This window comes from Triturus cristatus, chromosome 3_1 (genome assembly GCF_964204655.1).
Source record: "Triturus cristatus chromosome 3_1, aTriCri1.1, whole genome shotgun sequence".
Classification (NCBI taxonomy): Eukaryota; Metazoa; Chordata; class Amphibia; order Caudata; family Salamandridae; genus Triturus; species Triturus cristatus.
In genome coordinates, this window is record NC_140583.1 from 633,528,497 (window position 1) to 633,543,593 (window position 15,097).

The window sequence follows — 15,097 nt, forward strand, 5'->3', positions numbered from 1 at the left end:
CTCTAGTGCTGCTGCTATCGGCCTAAACGCTGGGCCTTCCATGTGGGCCCGCGCTCTGTTCTTCTCATCCCTTCGCCCCTCCCCCCGCTGCACTGGGTGGTCTTTGGGTGCCTGTAGGACCATCCACCCGTCTTCATTCCACCTGTCCCTCATTGCTTGTGGGGCCCTCTCCAACCAACCCCCTGCCGCTAGTGACACCGGGGGACACCCCCTTCCATGCCTTCCTCACTTTCCACGTCCTCCTCTAACGCCCTCGTTGGCTGATCTTCCCTGCCGTCAAACATAAGCTCCCCATTGTTTTTTCTTGCATGCCCATGCCAGCGTCTCCACTTTCTCCCTTCTGCTCTGTGGCAGAGAGCTTATTGGTGTCATTCCTCTTCTGAGGCCCCCTATTTTTCTCTGCCCCCACCCCTTCCCCATCCCTCCTCCTCGACCTCATGTTATCCTTTCTTTCCCTCCCCAACTGCCAGAGCACTATCTCTAGGGCACAACACACAAATGCACACCACAAAATTCAACTATTGACCATCGCATAATTTCACACAACACAAATCAACACAATTCAACTCCACATCATTCGAAATGCCACATAAATACAATCCATCAAATTCAACTCCACACATTTCCACTCTGCTCCATGCCACATAATTCCACTTCACATAACACCACTCCATGCAAAATAATTCCATTACACTCCACGCAACACAATTCAACTCCAGATAATTCCACTCCACATAGTTCCACTTCAACCTACATACTTACACTTCACACCACATAATTACACTCCATATATATACACTCAGCTCCAAAACACATTACACTCAACAAAATTCAACTTCAGCATGCCCTGTATTTACACTCCACATAATTCCACACCATACCACACAATGCCACGCCACACAATTCAATGCAACACAATTCCATACCACACAGAATAATAACACTCTATTCCATACCACACAATTACACTCCACATAATCTACTCCATGCCACATAGCAACACTCCACATAAATACACTTCACACCATGCCACATGATTTCGCTCAACATAATTTCACTCAGTGCCACACAATTCCACACAACACAATTCAACTCCACACAATTCCATTCCACGACACAAAATTCTACTCCACAACACATAATTCAACTAGATACCACATACATCCAACCCACACATCAGAATCTACATCATGCCACATAATTCTACAACATACTACATAATTCCACTCAATACATGGCACTTTACGACACACAATACCACTAGACATTAGCCCACGAAACTTAATACTGCATAATTAATATCCACATAATTCTATTGCACACCATACCACATAAATCCACCTCACAGAACTCCACTCAATGCCACACAATTCCAAAACAAACAATACCACTCCAACCCACATCATTTCACACCACATAATTGCAACCCACACAATATAACTCAACATCATGCCACATAATTCAACTTCACTACATGCCACTCCACACCAAACAATGCCACTCCACGTAAATCCACATCATGCAATATAATTACGCTCCATATAATTCCACTCCACACCATGCCACATATTTACACTGCACATATTTCATCTCCACCCCACATACATCCACTCTACTCAATAAAACATGGCTAAAGGCATTGACAACGCCAATTGCTCTCAGAGTGCTATCTACATTATTTAATGTATGCAATAAAAGTCTAGCAAATAAAAAACTATCACTCTATAATAAACACATACGGTATGGTGCTGTGTTCTTTTGTTACTGTTTAGCAAAAGTTGATTATTCGGAGGCAGTGAGTTGCAGTTATCAACAAGCATTTGCAATGCAATAGGTCTCGCAGTTACACGAGTTAAAGCTATTGGCATTGTAAATGACAATGCCAATAGGCATTGCTATGTGCAATGTCAATAGCTCAAACTCGCGTAAATGCGAGACCTAATGCATTGCAAATGCTTTTTTGTTTTTGTGTACTTTCTCAGTCAGGGGTCATCGGCAGCTGCAGAGCTTGTTTTAGTGTTTCTGCTTACATTTACTGTCTAAAGTATGCACTGATAAGGGTAGAAGTACAGGAATATGGCGATTTCTTCCCTAATATACATCACTGTTCTATTCTAATCCCATTTGAAGTAATCCTGTAAAATCCTACCTATGAATCTTCTGAAAACACGCCACTTAGCGATACTTTACTCTGTAAAGTTTACAGACTGTAATTTTGCTTTAGCTTTAATATATCACTCCAACACAGCTTCTTTCTTTTTTCTGGTCCGATGTCCCATGAAAAATAACTATGTGAACCAATCACGCGCTCGCTCACGCGGTGCCAGTCAGTGGTGCGTGCAGGCCCTGTGGGGGAGCTAGCAGATTGTTGGGCAGGCTGGTTGATGCCTCTCAAAGGCCTGCAGGGCTCGCAGTTACTTAAGTTTAAGCTATTGGTATTGTAAATGACAATGCCCTTTATTTAAGTTTTTAAAACAAAAATAAAAGGCATTGTTATTTGCAATGGTAATAGCTCAAGCTTGCGTAAATGCAATAGGTCTCGCATTTACAAAAGTTTAAGCTATTGGCATTGTTCATGACAATGCCTTTTTTATCTATTTTATAAAACAAACACATAAATAAATGCCATTATCATTTAAAATGCCAATAGCTAGTGTTGCATTATTATTAGCAATGCCAACTGCTCACACTTTTATAATGCGAGACCTATTGCATTGCAAATGCTTGTTGTTCTATTCCTTCCACACATTTGTTTTCCATAGACTAAGGCATCCACTGCACTCCGCTGTGCTTCACTATGTTGCACTGAGTCTGCGCTCATTCTTTCGTTCTTTGGAGTGGTAAAAGCGAAAACCGTGGGTCGGGTGACAATAAACATCTGTGACCATCACCAGAAAATCCTTAGACACTAAACGAACGATTAATGAAATAGTGTCATAATATCTCTGAAAGGTTCGATTTTTCAATGATTCACGCTGTATTCCTCCATGTTTATATTTGCCAATAGTGCTCTTTGTTTCTCGCAGTCTTTTCTATTTGTGACAAGTGCGTTTTCTATTTAGCATTGGTTCAAACATTAAATTTTCATTCTTCATCAGTTTATTTTTTATTTTTTCTATTTCTCACTCCATCTCTTTTATTATGTTGTCTTTACATCATTGTTTTTATGAGCTTCTACTTGTTATTGCTCCGTTTACTTATTTTGCAGCTTGTTTCAATTTGACACATTTTATTTTTCAAGTGTTCATTTCTATTTTTTACTGTTTTTCATTCTGCTGCTTGCTTTCTCTAGGTTCTCACAGTTTGTTTGCCGCAGCTTTTCTTTCCATATTTCTCCCCCTTTCAGACATCTGATATTCTTTAGCAGTTTCGTATTTTCACAGGGCGTCTCTAGTTTCCCCTTTTCTCACTCAATAATTCTCCCTGGTATTTCTCCAATTCTTTGAGTAAGCAAATTTCCAATATCCATGTTTCTCCCCTATTTTTGACAAGATTATCTGCATTTGTACAAATACCTCCTTCTACTACACACCTCTACACGCACGTTCCGCCAGATATCTCATCCACGGTTTCTTCCTCTCGCTCTCTTTCAATCCTCCGTTCTCTTCTTCTCCTCACATTTCTCTTCCAGCTGTGCTAGGTTCTCTCTCTTTGCGTTTGAAAAGAAATGTTCCTCGAAATCGCCATCCCCACCCCTTATCTAACAAAATTCACTCGGATCATCTCAAGTAGAATCTGCGGCTTTGCTCTTCTTCACACTGAGACAGCCGCCATTGTTCAGCATGACTGAATTCTAACAAAGGAACAAAGCTTAGGATAACAGCGCAGTCTTGTCAGCCAAAGAGAAGCATCTCTCGGCGCTGTCTTTCCTTTTACTCGAAGCTGTTCTTGGCAACCTACTCCCGCATCCCTTGGTTCTTCTTTCTGGTTTAATTCAGTTCTCTTTGAACATTTCTCCTTCCCCCCCAGATGTCACCCAAAGCAGCCCAGGTAAATGTTGTCAGACTAGCTCCCTACCTTGCACAGCGAGTGAGCCTGAGCATTACAAGAGGGGCTTGGGGGAGCTCTCATCCCCCCAAAATTGGGAAAAAATAGCAGAACTGATACATCATACAACACATTTTTCAATATATATTCAATTGTATTAGCTTTTAAAGTATAGTAAATTATAACCTTGTAGTGCACTAGGATATGACAATCTTAGTTGGGGCCCTTCAGTGATTCCCTCACTGTCACCCTCCAACAGTCGCTCTCATCTCCCCGTAGCCTCTCTCACACATGTATTTCATTCGTTTTATAGTACCTCTCAGTACCCAACAGTGTAGACTGTCAGGTACGTTACATCACACACACAGAGACAATGAATAATGTGTGTGTCAATCAATGTATAGAAAACGATACATAAGACAAAGGGAATAACAAGGTGTAGGATTTGTGGCATCCATTCTGGTAGGCATTTTTTTAAGAGTGCTTGGCTTGGAGAAGCACAAACTCAGGATTCAAAACGTAGCACCATGGTTAGGGATGGCTTTATTAATAAGAATTTATTTCTACTTAAACAAACCCTTTGTAGCAACATTAGGATGATGAAAGACAGGGAAAAGACATAACTTTCTAACCTGAACCATGCAGTTTGCATGCAGCTCTTTGATGGCAGTTGATAGCTCACTGTGCTATATTATGATTGTAACTTATGAACAGCACAGTAACAAAAGGATCTCGGTGACAAAAGCAGTAACCCACTGAGCTATGCACATAAAATACAGTTCTGTGATCTGCATGGTACATGTTCTTTACAGCAGGCATATTAACACTATGTGCTATCTTAGATGAGTCAAAATTGCACCTAGAATCTCTCTCCAGCATGAAGATTAATCACCAGAGATAGCTTGACAATTTGTTGTCTGAAAACTGCTGGATATACAAGGAACTCTGCAGCGGGTGCTTTCAAAACTATAACAAATTTCATAACACAGGGAGGCTGGAAACTAAAGTGAGTGCTGACTGGATTATGCTGGCCTTCTGATTTTGTCACAGAGGCGGATATTGCAGCACTACTGCAAAACGCCCTCCTCCCCCCTTACCCCCCAGTAACAAAACAAAACCGGCTTCCCACTCTTCGAGCCTCCTGGGGAAACGCCCAGTGCCCGGTACAGCCAGTCCGATCTGCATTGCCATTGTTCAATGTTGGGGATGGGCCCCTCCCCACACTCAACAATGGTAATAAATAGCACATAAGTCTATGATCATCTGCATATATGCCAGGCTACTTTGTTACGAGTAGCAGTTATAAACCAAGCTATTTTACTAGAAGGGAATAAAAGGGGTTAAAAACATGAATTGAGAAAAAAATCACACTGAGTAAGCGAACAAGAAGCATTTTCTCATGTCTGTTACACTGTACAGTTGTCTGCTACACTGTACCAAGGACTGGAGTTTAACCAGTGGCGGCTGGTGACCTTTATAAATGGTGAGGCGTAACCTTTGGCTCGAATTCCACAGAGCTTTTTCTTGAAAGGTTCCCTCACACTTTCTTGCACTAAGTTTACTGTCTCACTGTGACTCACTCAGTCTCACATGGTCTCACTTATTCACACAGTCTCACTCATTTTACTCTGGCCACTCTGTCACTCTCATTCTCACTCATCCTGAATTACTCAGTCTTACTGTGACTCAGTCTCGCATACAGTAACACTCAGTTACACTCACTGTCATTCTCCCTCACTCACATATATTCTCACACATACTGGTCCTTACTGTCACTCATTCTCACTCACTCTGACTCATTCCTTCATGGACTCTCTCTCACTTTAAATCACACACAGTCACACAGACATGCTCACAGTGCTGGAATGGCACCGGCACCTTCATTCACATGTCTCAGCAATCAAAAAATGTCACAAGCTGCCTCAGTCTGTTGCTTGACCCAAAGCGGGTCTACAGTTTATTTTTATTATGTGAAGAATGAATAATTGGTCACTCTTGATACGATAAAAATTGGCCATAAAACAAGGAGGGTGTAGTATAGCTGTGGAGACCGTAAAGGACAGCTGCCACTGGTCCAGGAACACCTATCCATCAAACCAATCCATCCACTCAATCATCCATCCTTTCACTTATCCATTCCCCTTTTCATCCATCCAATCATCCATCCATCCTTGCGCTCATCCATCCACCCTTTCGCTCCATCTATCCATCGTTTCACTTTATCCATCCACCATCTTCCCTTTGGCTCATACATCTATCCACCCTTTCACTCAGCCACCCATTCTGACACCTATGCATCCACCTTCATCCCATCCATCCATTCATGCACTTACCCTTTCACTCAGTCAGCCATCTTTTCACTCGCTCATCCATCCATCTATTCATCCACCCATTCTCCCTTCCACTCATCCATCCATCCTTTGATCCAGACATCCATCTACCCTGCCTTTCACTCATCCACCCATTGCTTTACTCATCTATGTTTACATACATCCTTTCACCCATCTATAATTTCGCTCATCCAGCCATACTTTCAATCCATCATTCATCCATCCACCCATTCACCCTTCCACTCATCCATCCATCCATCCATCCATCCATCCTTTCTCTCATCATCCATCAATCTATCCTTTCACTCAATCCGTCATAACACGTTATTGAACTATATTTAATTTCACTGCCATGGCATTCATTTATCTCTCTCTATATATGTGTGTGGTTGTGTGTGAATACACACACACACACACACAAAAAGGGGGCGATCACACATTTGGACACGAACCACTTCCCACCAATATGAAGAAGTCTGTCTCATTTGTATCATACAGTTTAGCACACATTGGCTATGAGGGATAGGAAAGTGCCCAGAGGTGAAAAGCGCTACACACTGGAGGTGCAATATGGCATATGGAGTCACACAGGAGTGGAAGAGGAACAGCCAACAGGATTGGACAATGCAATCAGCTATGGTATATGCTCTGATGAGTCTTCTCAGGAACGTCAAAGGGCAACTGCTGAGCATCAAGGGACAACCTCTGACAATGGGCATTATACAACAAGCCACAGTATTGGTCTGAGAGGTTCACCATGCAGTGACCGAGGAGAAACTGTTATACATATTACAAGACTAAGAAAAGGAATCATATGGTCAGCTATACTAAGCGCAAGGAATTAAGCATCACACAAACAGCCTTAGCGCTAGCTCTTAGGAGTCACCGGCAAAAAGATAGAAGGGCAACCATTATATGACCAGTGATAGTATATGGTGGAGGAGCAGCAGGGAGAAAGGTAATTGTCGCGGCCAGCATTAATCGTGTGTGGGGTTGGGAGGGGAGGGGGGTGTAATACATTTTTAAAACCTACCTTTCGCCAGGTCCTGCGTTTTCCTGCTCTCCTGCCTCCAGCAGGAACAGGAAGCAGGCAGACTCCCGCCCCTCCACTAAGCCAACCCCAACGCTGCCATTGCAGCGTTGTGATTGGCCGGGACGCCAACCAGCCAGGCGCCTATGGGGAGGCCATTTTCTACATGTAGGCTGCATGTAGCCTAGATGGAGAAAAGGCAGAGTGCGCATGAGAGTCAGCGCCCTCAGCAGTGGGCAAGCCACTCCTCCCCTGCCCGAAACCAGACCCATCCACCCACCCACCTCCAGCCAAACCCTTCTGTTTTCTTGCAGTGCGAGAAGCAGAAACATAAAATGGTAGTTTTACCATTTTATGTTTCTGCTTCTCGCACGGCGAAAAAACAGTAGGGGCGACGCTCCTCCACCCTAATGGAGGAGCCGCCCCTGGAATTATAGAACGAGCCAAGACATATGCTTCAAGGAGTCCATTTAGCTGCAACAGGAAGCAGCCTACTGGAAAGGGCATTATGCTAGGAGCCATAGTACATGGTCTGCAGGGTCCATCCATGTGCGGCAAAGGAGCAACCCATAATGATGCTAGAAGCCATGATACATGGTCTGCAGGGTCCATCCATGTGCGGCAAAGGAGCAACCCATAATGATGCTAGAAGCCATAGTACATGGTCTGCAGGGTCCATCCATGTGCGGCAAAGGAGCAACCCATAATGATGCTAGCAGCCATGGTACATGGTCTGCAGGGTCCATCCATGTGCGGCAAAGGAGCAACCCATAAGGGTGGGTAGTATACAATCAGCTCATATGAGGGAACATTATACAGCCAGCCATAGTGTATGATCTGAAGAGTTCACCTAAAAAGGAATGGGCATTATAAACCCTGCATTAACGTATTCATGGACAATCTGTGCCAGAGTGGTAGAGAAAAAGACGAATTCTATAACCAGCCATAGTATATACTTTGAGGGGTCGATTGTGGAACAGCAGTAGAGCAACTATAATATGATAGGCCATAATATATACATGAAGAGTGACAGGAGCAACACACAGGAATGAGAAATGATATTGGGAAACGTGTTATATGATCAGAGGAGTCCACCCAGGAGTAACAGGGAGCCACCCTTCATAAGGGGCGCTGAAAAACTCCAGTATGTGGACCTGGTCCAAGCACTCTCGAGCCATCATACCCACATTCATCCATGAGCAGTGCTGCAACCTTCTGTGCCATCTCTTCCATTTCCTAGTGCCCAAAGATGTAATACCTTGTGTGCCCCCTATTGACAGAGTTATGCTCAGACATTCATTGCACCCTCTTATGACAGCAAACTGTGCTTAAGCTCATCGCACCCACTTCTGTCCACATGTGAAGCTTAGGCTTTCTGGGTATATTATGGCCCCTGCTGCCCACAACTGGTGTCCAAGTTATCAAGGCAACTAGTGCCAACGGCCCTGGCTGCCCATCTTCACTGTTTGCCCTTGCCTACTACCAAGTCTCTAAATGCCCAGAGCATCCATTTTTTCCACATGATGAATCTATAACCTCTGGGCCTCTCCCGCGTGCCTTCTAGCCAAGCCATCTATGCACCCATTTGTGCCCTGACTCTTCCACCAGCTTGCGTCGCCCTGTGCCAAGGTGGCCTATGCCCACCGCTACCCCTTTTGTCCAAACCTTCTGTGAATGTTGCCCCCCTTTCTATCTCTTACAGCCCCAGCGCACAGAATCCAGACCCAGCACGCATTGAATGGCAGACCTGTACACCTGCAGAGACACGGATGGGTCTGCTCGACGGAGGAACAGCTGGCGGTCGATTATTTGGCATCTGTGGGTGAAGAAGCGGCTTGTGGGCACATGCAGCGGCATCCATCTGAGGCACCCTGCGAAACAGCGGAAAACACAACCTCATTACCAAACATTTACACAGGAACCAGGGCTGCAGGGCCTATGAACACACCCCGCTCCTGGCAACACACTCAGCAAAGCTGTTCTTATTCAGTTCCTTTGTTAGCAATAATAATTTATACAGATCCATTGTGTGCCCACACTGCAGACTGCTTGGAAAAGAACTAGGAAACAAGCACATTCCTCTCGTCATAATTACAGCCCTGTCTGTCCAAGCAGCGAGACCTGCGGGCATCACTGAATATGGAAATTGGCATAAATACACCCGTGACGCCCTTCATCAATTAGAAATGGAATTTATCTTTCCTTCTGGATTCTACTTGGCAGCATCGAAAAATAATGCTGAAATCGCAAAATATCGACGAGATATCATCGATGGGGACAATTTAGAATTATTCATTTTTAACGAATATGTCATTGAAAAAATATTTTCACCATTTTATATTGCGTTCGGCAGGATTCCCACATCCCCAGTAACCCTACGCACATCCAACAATCTTTCCACACCCCACCATTCTTCTTTTGGGAACTCTGAGCTGTTGGCCCATATTATTCCCACTCACCTTGGCGGTTATTTTAGTGCTTTTTCCTGGAATACTCAACACAGTAACCTGACCTTTGCCCATCCCCTCTTTGCCATTCTCCCTCCACTCAATGCTTATACCCGACACTCAACCTTTCTGGCACCCCCTGCTCTATTCTGCCATCTCTATGCTCTAACCCTAGAAGAAACTATGCCCCCCACATGCCTTCCTGTCATACTTCCTCATCCCTTCATTCCTCTCCCCAAATTGACGACTGAGTAATCGACTGAGTAAACGTGTATCTGCTGACCCCCTCTCAGCAGGGCCTCCCTTACTCTGTACAGACAGCAAGGCTCACTGACTCCACACACCACCAAAATACCTCTCCATCGAGAATCCTACATCCCTCTTTCATGAGTAAAATTCCGGCTTGTCCCATCACTAACCCCTCCCAGTCCTTACTCCAGCCTTCCAACTTCAGTCGCCCAGTCTCGCTCAGATTGCCACCTTGTGGCTCAAGTGAAATTCGACTTTTCCTCTCATCCTCTTCCATCCTGTTCCTTTAGGGCACAGCTTTCCAAACTTTTCATGTGGGTGACACACCTTTTAGAGAATCTTCAACTAGGGACACGGTAACGCGAGCGAGTGCAGCGAACGAGCCCAAACCACCTCAGGGGGGCTCCCCCGAGAAAATTTTGACAAATTAGTGGCCAAATGGTGCCTTTCCAAGCAAATTTGAGAAAGCAGGAAGGTTAATAAAGCAATTGTGAATCTGTTCTAACAAAGACAGTGACTGGCAAAACTGGTTGTAAGGAAGGTTAGGTTTGGGCCTGAAACAAGAATATAATCATGCACACATTGACACATGCCCCAGTGATTTACGGCACAAAAAGGGAGGGGGGGGGGACGCACGCACTGCCAACCCTTTCAACCATGCACAAAGTCCACCTGTTGCCTTGCTGAATATGAGTTATACAAAAATCCGTTCAGGAAGGGGGAATTTTGAGTGGTAAAACTATCATTCAACCTATCAGCCGGTCTCTGCGCATTGAACTCAGGTGGGACTGCTTTCCTCATTGCAGCGTGCCAAAAGGCAACAGAAATTAAGACAAGTGATATGTTTTTCCATTCAGTACTTTGAGGTAAAATTAACCGGATATAAGACATAAGGACAAATACTTACATGCCATATAAATTGTAACTATATCAAAATGTATGGGGACACAACATATCTCACGAAAACCATTCATTGATTTTTAAACTGAACTGAACTGATTTTTAAAAGAAAAAACATGACATTGAAGGTGGAAGAGCCACGCCAACATTGCCCATGGGAAATTCTAATTAAGTTGGAGAACCACATTTCTGAAAACCTCAAAAATGGTTAGGAAATCAAACGGTTGCCCGAGCTGTGTTATCTTTCAATAATCTAGTTCTGATCCAGTCAATAATATCAAAAGACTTAAGATTGGACTAGAAAACAACGAAGCAAACACAAGAAGATGATGAACGGAACGCTGAAACTTTGCAGACACTGACCCCCAGTCACAGAACTGGGTTTAATCCATAATCATTCTTTAGCTCACTGTGCCACCTCAGCTCAGACCCAGCTATATGACAATGAATTTACACTGGAAGAGTAAGCAGTAAACACAGAGCTGGAATCTCAACCAATTTTGAAAGTTAGAAATATAAACAAAGCATTTACTTAACAGCAAAAAAAACACAGCTTGCTTGAAACGTGACTTTCAGAACGTACAAACAACCAGAGCGCAACACTACCTTGATGGCTAACTGATCAACTCTAGTTTTACAGTTATATACACAAACATCTCAATCCAGCATATAGTAAGGCTCACTTTAGTGCACAAGTAACAGAGCAGTCATAGGATGGTAAGCATGTAACACAGGTTATTTGAACATGGTTTTTCAAGTGCGCAGCTTTAAAAATGAATGTCTAGATTAGAATTAGAGAAGCCAAACTGAGGCAGCTTGCGTCTGTGACTACATGATCCACACTAATGGTAAAGTATCTTCTGAAATTTGGAGAAGCCTGGTCAGCCCCAGGTCTGTTATTGTTTGCTAGGCATAAATGTGCATACAAATATGTGACATTTCCAGACTCGAGCACACACTCTCTCACATACACACACAGATATGACCCAAAGAAGTGAATACCCGTGTCTAAACTTCCCATGGAAAAATGAATGGGAAAAACACATTTTGGGACTCCTCTGCCGCTTTCCTAGGCCCCCGCTTCATAAATCGGCCAAAACTTTCCATTCGCACCCTAGTTAAAAAGTAGCACTCTTTTAAAATGCTTTGAGGAGATTTGTCAAACGGGGCCAAAGTTATTAGCAACACAATAAAAGCATTGAGTGACGTAATATGCACCATGGTAGAACTATATTTACTATTTACGCTGTTGGTGCTTGTAATCACGTTTATCTGCTTCTGTCATCATTGCAGCACACGTATTTTATGCAAGGATAGCATTGGTTCAATAAATATTTTTGAAAACATCCCACTGTGTATTCTCTGTATATGTCTCTGAAAATAAGTGAGCATGACTGAGTGAAAGGTTCTATACTGTTTCCACGATTCCTGAGGAATCAAGGATGTCATGTTCAGTGGTTGCTAGAAACCATTTGCTCCCTGGTAGGTTGGGGGGGGGGGGGGCTTACGGTGGCACTATGAGCTAGCTGGTCTATAGGCCAACATATCCGGCGAAGTTGTGTGGAATCAGCCTTGATACCACGCCCTTAGTTGAAGTTGCCCGAACAATGCGCAAGTCCTATGGGTTGTTAGGAACTACACAACACTTTGCTGTTTGTGCATTGAAAATTGCTCCTGCAAAAGGCTTTATATGGAGCGGTTGCAAATGAGACTTGACTGCATTTATGGTGAATCCTCGATTGTGGAGAAGCAAAATGGTCTCTTGAGTGTGCTGCAGGGACTGGTTGAGATTTACACTCTTTGGCAGCTTACCATCCAGTAAAGGAAAGAAGTGGATGCCCCCTCCTTATCTGTGCGGCGACAACCGCCAGCCACATGGTGAAGAAACTTGGGATGGAGGTGACATTGAAAGGTAGCACCCTGAACTGATAATGCTGGGCACTTACAGCAAATCTCAGGTACCACCGATGGGCTGCATGGATACCTATAAGCTTTCGCTATTTCTGCCGTCCCGGACACATTTCTAAAAAAAGAAAAGTAGGGGACTTCGACCACTGGTTTTAATTCATCTTGGGGCCTAAACAGAGTTTGACAATTTGAAGCATTTACGTGGGGAGCAGAGGTCACCGTGGCAAAGGGAGAAGGCCGCGCGCTCGCGCATCCGAAAAGGGGTTTTATTTCATCCTGGGGGCCTAAACAGAAAATTATGGACATTAACCTGGGGAGCAGAGGTCACCGCCGGAAAGGGAACAAGGGCTCACGCTCGCATAACGCTTCTCGCTTTTCCTCCGCCTAGCCTACGCCGAACTGCATGCATCACTGAATCCGAATGCAAAAGCATTCACCCAAATCTGGATGCAGACGTCATCGGCGCGCGACACACCCACAGGTGGGAGGCGACACACTACCGTGTCGCGCCACACACTTTGGAAAGCACTGCTTTAGGGTATACATCCTCCAACTTCACTTGTCGGCTGTCTTTGAGAAATATGAAAAGGAGGAATCTCATTGAAATGTCTCTCATTTCTCCCCCTTTGGTAAACTGTCAAGCTCCTCTCTCCTTCGATTTTAGCATAACTGCGGATCTGCAGTTACACACCACCTAGAGATGGGGACACCACTAACTCCCTTGATCTTGACATGCTGTTCTTTCATGAAAGTTGGCCTGCCTACTACCCCCAGAGCACCATGGACCCTTTTCCAGCTCCTGAATGTTCTTTCAGTCGACTTCACCAGGAAGATAATCCAGGGGGTGGCGCTGGAGATATACATATAATGGCCGCAACTTTCAAATGGCATTCTTTTCCAACTCGATTGCTAGACCTTGAGCCTCCTAATGCCACTACTGGCCTCTCCAGGCAGTACTCTTCTGGGTTACGTCAACCTCCATCAGTATAATCTCACCAGCTCTGCTGTCTCTCACTTTTCTGTTTTCGCTCCCAACAGCAACTTTATGCAGCACTGGAACATGCCTAAGCAAGGCAAAGGTGCGGCCTGTGGTTACGAAAGAGGGCACTCTGGCTGTCGATAACCCCATCCCTCTGGACTGGATGGATCACGCTCAAACTCCCTTTATTTCACTAACACTTCTAAAATTGGCCCACATAAAAACCTGGATCCAAGATATCAAACTTATCCACCACTCAAACTTTGCATCTTGTCTCGAATAGCTTACTTCCTATCACTGTAGGGCAGAAAGTTAGCTCTCTTGCTTTTCATTAGAAGAAAACCATGCATTAAGGATTTGCCTCACTGAATGAGAAACGACTCAATACACAAAAACATCACCTTCCAGTCTTTAAGGGACACAGACGGACGTGTTGCCAAAATCCTGTAGCTCGCATTATGCATTGCCAGCAATATCTACAAAAAACATTTTCACAGCCGAGGGCAACAAAATCAAATGTCAACTTGACTGTGCCAAAAATACATTAAGGTGATCTTTGATATTTCGAGGCAGGCATCTGATACTCCTTTTTCCTTTCACGTTGTGGACCCAGACACCAAATGTGAGGAATTTACTCTATTTGGTGAATCTAAAATCCTTAACTTCGAACTCTCTCTCTGAATCTCCATTCTGACCAGTCTTTCTCCTCCTCAGTACAGTGGAATATCTGCTAATACCCCACGCACTATCGAAGAAATAGCTCAGAAGTTGTTAATCAAATCTATTTCTAAAACAAACCCTCAAACCATCCGTCACTGGACGTCCAACACAGGTTCCAAGAAGGCTAGGCCCGTGCCACATTGGCAGGATATCCACACAAGATACATTTCCACAGGATGGATCCAAATGAAGTTACTTTACATGATCAGCAGCACTCTTGAAAGCCTGGATGGATCTGCCCTACTGGACCTACAGTGACCTAACCGATCCCATCCCTGCAATCCTAGTACTGAACACAGCCGACCACCCTTTATTAGAAAACACTACATATTAGTACAGAGTTCTTGATTGCGCTCCCCAAATCTCGAATTGTGCCCCTCCCTGCACTAACCCTTCTACACTTTATTTTAAATCTGAACTTGAACACCTTATTTTTTTAACAGATTTCTCTACTCCACTATACCCTAATTTCCTTCTTTGTTTCTGCTAGTTCTACTTTATCTTTCTTTGTCCACTCCACGGTACCCTGATTTTGGTTAATGGATTA

At 44.1% G+C, this 15,097-nt stretch overlaps 1 protein-coding gene across 1 annotated transcript in view; it reads right to left on the minus strand.

The window, feature by feature from the left end:
* Positions 1–15,097, minus strand: part of IQCH (IQ motif containing H) — an 846,786-nt gene that overhangs the window by 712,456 nt on the left and 119,233 nt on the right. Inside the window, exon 4 of the mRNA XM_085644600.1 lies at positions 9,095–9,218. Within this exon, the coding sequence (XP_085500726.1) occupies positions 9,095–9,218 (124 nt within the window). The remainder of the gene's footprint in view (positions 1–9,094; positions 9,219–15,097) is intronic.